General features: G+C 53.2%; 1 protein-coding gene across 1 annotated transcript; it reads right to left on the bottom strand.

Moving 5' to 3' along the window:
- Positions 1-1,559: 1,559 nt before the first annotated feature.
- LOC123085100 (branched-chain-amino-acid aminotransferase 2, chloroplastic) lies at positions 1,560-3,994 on the bottom strand. The gene is made up of 7 exons (XM_044506681.1): positions 3,674-3,994; positions 3,374-3,447; positions 2,842-3,202; positions 2,491-2,721; positions 2,190-2,402; positions 1,977-2,089; positions 1,560-1,870 (listed from the first exon to the last, which is right to left on the bottom strand). The coding sequence occupies exons 1-7, from the start codon at positions 3,764-3,766 to the stop codon at positions 1,756-1,758; spliced, it is 1,200 nt and encodes a 399-aa protein (XP_044362616.1). The 5' UTR covers positions 3,767-3,994; the 3' UTR covers positions 1,560-1,755.
- Between the last annotated feature and the right edge of the window lie 219 nt (positions 3,995-4,213).

Here is a 4,213-nt window from a genome sequence, read left to right as displayed (position 1 = left end):
CCATATGCTCAACAGAGGTAATACTAGGGTCATCATAAAAAGCGCATTATCATTCTTGAAACAGTTTCATCACATGATCATTGGATTTGACACCCTTTCTTTAGCATGCTAGGGTCTCACAATGACATCAACTTGCTGCAGTGGTCTCTATTGTTTGCAATGTTGTGTGTGGACGAAGCTCTTGCATGCAACAATGGACATAGGTACAACACGGGTACTATCTTTGCAATTATATTACCTTTGTCAAGATCATCTCCAGAGGTAACAAAAAATTCCACGTTGCTGCAAGACATGGAGGTGCTAGAAAGATGTGGAGGAGGCATTTGGAGTGCCTCAAGCCCGATTTTGCAGTTGTTTGCAGACTTGCTAAACAATGAGATACGACAACATTGTAGGAGATGATGACTACTTGCATAATCATGCAAAACATGATTGTGAAGAATGAGGAATGGGTGATCGTATCCAGCTTCCAGAGCAGCATGCGGGGACGTTTGATCAATTTGTCGCTGGAGATGGGTGAGACCACACACTGCACCGCGACAACTTGGCGGACACATCATCCTGTCCCCCGATCAGATCAGATCAGATCTGCTGAACAAAAAGACAGATCCGTGCTGTTTTCTTATTGTGTTCCTTCAATCAATCAAGGATTCAAAAAGAAGACAATTCCAGTAAGCACGCACGTTGGGTCTGGATTGGCAGCGCGTACATGGAGCCTAAGAAAAATTGACTACTTGCACTTTGGCATACGTTTCTTTCCTGCCTACCATTACCATGTGGCATGTGCCGCATGCAGTCGTGCCGTTGTTTGCTTGTTGTTTGGCCTGCCGCGCGCGCCGCCAGAAAAACCTCACACTTGTTGGTCTCTGTAAATAAATTGTCAGAGAGCAACAACGTGAACGTATCAAACTATCGAAGTACCCCGAATGTCCATGAAATGTCTCTGTAACTGTAACGTCGATGCGACTGCCAGGTTGTCATGCATGAAAACGATCTATGTGGCAAATGGTAGGTGTCAATCAGGACCAACAGTAGCTACTTTGCGTGCCCAAATTTGAACTTGCTAATGAAAACGGTCTGTTTGGCAAATACGCAAGTGTCAAGCAGGATCAACATTAGCTTCTTTCTTTCTGTGCCCAAATTTGAACTTGCTAATGAAAACGGTCTGTTTGGCAAAAACGCAAGTGTCAAGCAGGATCAACATTAGCTTCTCTCTTTCTGTGCCCAAATTTGAACTTGATACGTACTCCCTTCATTCCGAATTACTTGTCGTAGGTATGTATGTATCTAGATGTATTTTAGTTCTAGATACATCCATTTCTACGACGAGTAATTTGAAACGAAGGGAGTATCTTCTAACACGAGATATCATCATCATTTTTTTTGAAACAAGGCAAAAGGCTTACCATTTTCGTTGAATAAGAAGAATCTTTTTAGGGTCTAGGCCAGGGGCCGAATTACAAGCCTCACTCTCAGCATAATATTACACAAAAATGTCACCCCACAGAGAAGCTTCCTTTTTAGTTCGAGCAACAAGAACACCCACGGGAACTGCGTTGTTACGGAACACACGTGCATTTCTCTCTTTCCATATTTTCCAAGAAATCAGTAGCATCAGAGAAACCATCACCCTTCGGGCCGAGACATCCCCGAGATATCATCACCATCACTATTATTATTCACATTGGCAAGACACATGATAAGAAATGCTGATGAATGCTTCCGGCGCCGCATGCGCCCACGCTGTTATCCTACTCAATCAACCGCGACCGTCCATCCCTTCTTGTCCTCCGCCAGGCCCATCTGGATCGACGTCAGAGCCGTGTAAAGCTTCTTCGACAACGTGTCCTCCCCGGTCCTGAACTCGTACCTGCACGCACGCCCAAAAATCAGTACACATCTCAGCACTGAATCGAACAGACATCTTGGATCTTTTTGCCCCGGCTCGACGGACGAATTGCATGAGATGGACTTACCTTGTCCCTTGGTAGGTGATGGTGGACACCGGGGTGACGCCGACGGCCGTTCCCGTGCAGAACACTTCGTCGGCACTGACGAGATCGTCGATGGAGACGAGGCGCTCTTCGACCTGAAGAAGACAACACACAACACAAGCTTCAGTCCGTTGTTATCGGCGCAGTTGGGTGGTGGACAGTCGTGGTGGACGTGGAGTGCATTGATCGATCGACCTGGTAGCCGCTGTCTCTGGCGAGCTCGATGATGCTCCGACGCGTGACCCCCGGCAGGATGGTCCCCTCCGTCGCCGGCGTCGCGACGGCGCCGCCCTTCACGACGAAGAGGTTGCAGGAGGAGGCCTCCTCCACGTACCTCTTGTGGACCGAGTCCAGGTACAGCACGTCCGCGAACCCCTTGCTCCTCGCGTCCATCTGCGCCTTGAGCACCTGACGATGGGATAAAAACACTGGCCGGTCAGTCACATTTTCTGGAAATTCACCCGAAGATGATATTTACCGGCTGAAAGATGTTTACCGGCGCGTAGTTGGAGATGGTCTTGACCCCGCCGGTGCCGCCCGGCATGGCGCGGTGGATCTCCTCCTCGACCAGCAGGTTTATCGCCGCCATGCCTTCCTTGAAATATGTGCCCACGGGCGCCGCGTAGATCATGAAGGTATACTCGGGCGCCGGCGCCAGCCCGAGGATCGCCCCGCTCCCGATGAGCAGCGGCCTGAGGTACAGCGCCCCCTTTCCCTGCGGCGGCACCTGAAACCAACGTAGGACAGCGGTGGTTGCGGTGCGGAGATCAGCCATGGAGGGCTCATGAGCATGGCGTGCACTCACGTGAATAAAAGGACACACCGATGGTCACCACGTTGTACGTACCCAGCGCCTGTTGGCGAGGACGGTCTGCTTGACGGCGTGCACGAACTGCTCGACGGACGGGGCCGGCATGCACATGCGCCCGGCGCCGTGCTGCATCCGCCGCGCGTTCTCCTCCGGCCGGAACAGCATGTACCCGGGCCCGTCCGCCCTCCGGTACGCCTTGAGCCCCTCGAACAGCCCCTGCCCGTAGTTGAGCACGCCGGAGGAGGGGCTGAGCTCGATGTTGCCGTAGCGGGCGAGCTCGCCGCGGGAGAAGCCGCCCTCCTCCTGCGAGCACCGCATGACGTACATGTAGTCGGTCGGGGTGAGCCCGAAGCCGAGGTTGTCCCAGTCGATGTCGCCGCCGCCCTCCTCGTCGGACCTGCAGCCAAGCCAAACCGCACACGGATGCCCCGGTGGCGACAGCTCAAGCGTTAAGTTTGAGTGTGACGAACGGCGCAAAATGTTAAAAGCCATTGGCGATCGATCAAACTGCAAACGAATCGAAACCAATCACGGAAAGGAACGATGAGCCTGCATGCCACTCACGCACCTGTCGACGGGGTCCAGCTGCGGCTGCGACGACTTCCACCGGGACGGGAGAAGAGAGCGGCCGCCGCCTCCGTCCTGCACACCGAGAAGGCGCCTACTGTGAGTTCCGATCGACCTCATCATCGTCCTCATGGAGGCAGGATGTGAGAGCATCGTGGACATGGATAAATCTTAGTAGACGGGAAAATGCTCTTCTTCTCTCGCAACGGAAACAAGAAGAGTAGAAGCGCCAGGCCCGGCGGCCATGCTTTGTAGACGGGGATCTCAACTGTAAAAGCACGAGAAGCGCGCGGGTACGCACCGTCCCGAGTAGAGCTCGGAGGCCGCCGCTGACCCCGCCGGCCGGGGCGCGGCCCCACGGGAGGAGGCGCCTCGCAGACGACAGCACAGCCATGCACGCACGTACGCCCGCGATCGCCAAAGCTGTTCAAGAACTCGACCCTTCACGGCGAGCAATGGTTCGCAAAGCTATACACAGCCCGCTACGAGAGCGCAGCGCCTATACCAGTGAGTTAAAATGGCAAAGTGTTCGTGAAGAGGTTTCTATATAGGTCGTGGAGAATTTGGCAAAGCGTTGGATCTGCCGTGCTGTATCCGACCCTTATAGAAGGCCACATGCATTGGTTTTTTATGGCGAGCTAACACATGCATTAGCAGGATACGGTAATGTTTGGCAAAGATATTTGGCGGATGTTTGACAAAGACTGTGCCCTGTTTCGGGACTCCTGTTACGGGGGATCCAGCGTGCGCCGAAGCTCTAGGAGCAGCAAACTTGCTTCTCCTGGATGGAGACAAAAACCATCGACGGAGATGGCAATTGACCCGTGGGCCCAGGCACTGA

The sequence above is a fragment of the Triticum aestivum genome, chromosome 4A (assembly GCF_018294505.1).
Source record: "Triticum aestivum cultivar Chinese Spring chromosome 4A, IWGSC CS RefSeq v2.1, whole genome shotgun sequence".
NCBI lineage: Eukaryota > Viridiplantae > Streptophyta > Magnoliopsida > Poales > Poaceae > Triticum > Triticum aestivum.
The sequence above is the reverse complement of the archived record's forward strand: the minus strand, read 5'-3'. Positions and strand labels throughout refer to the sequence as shown.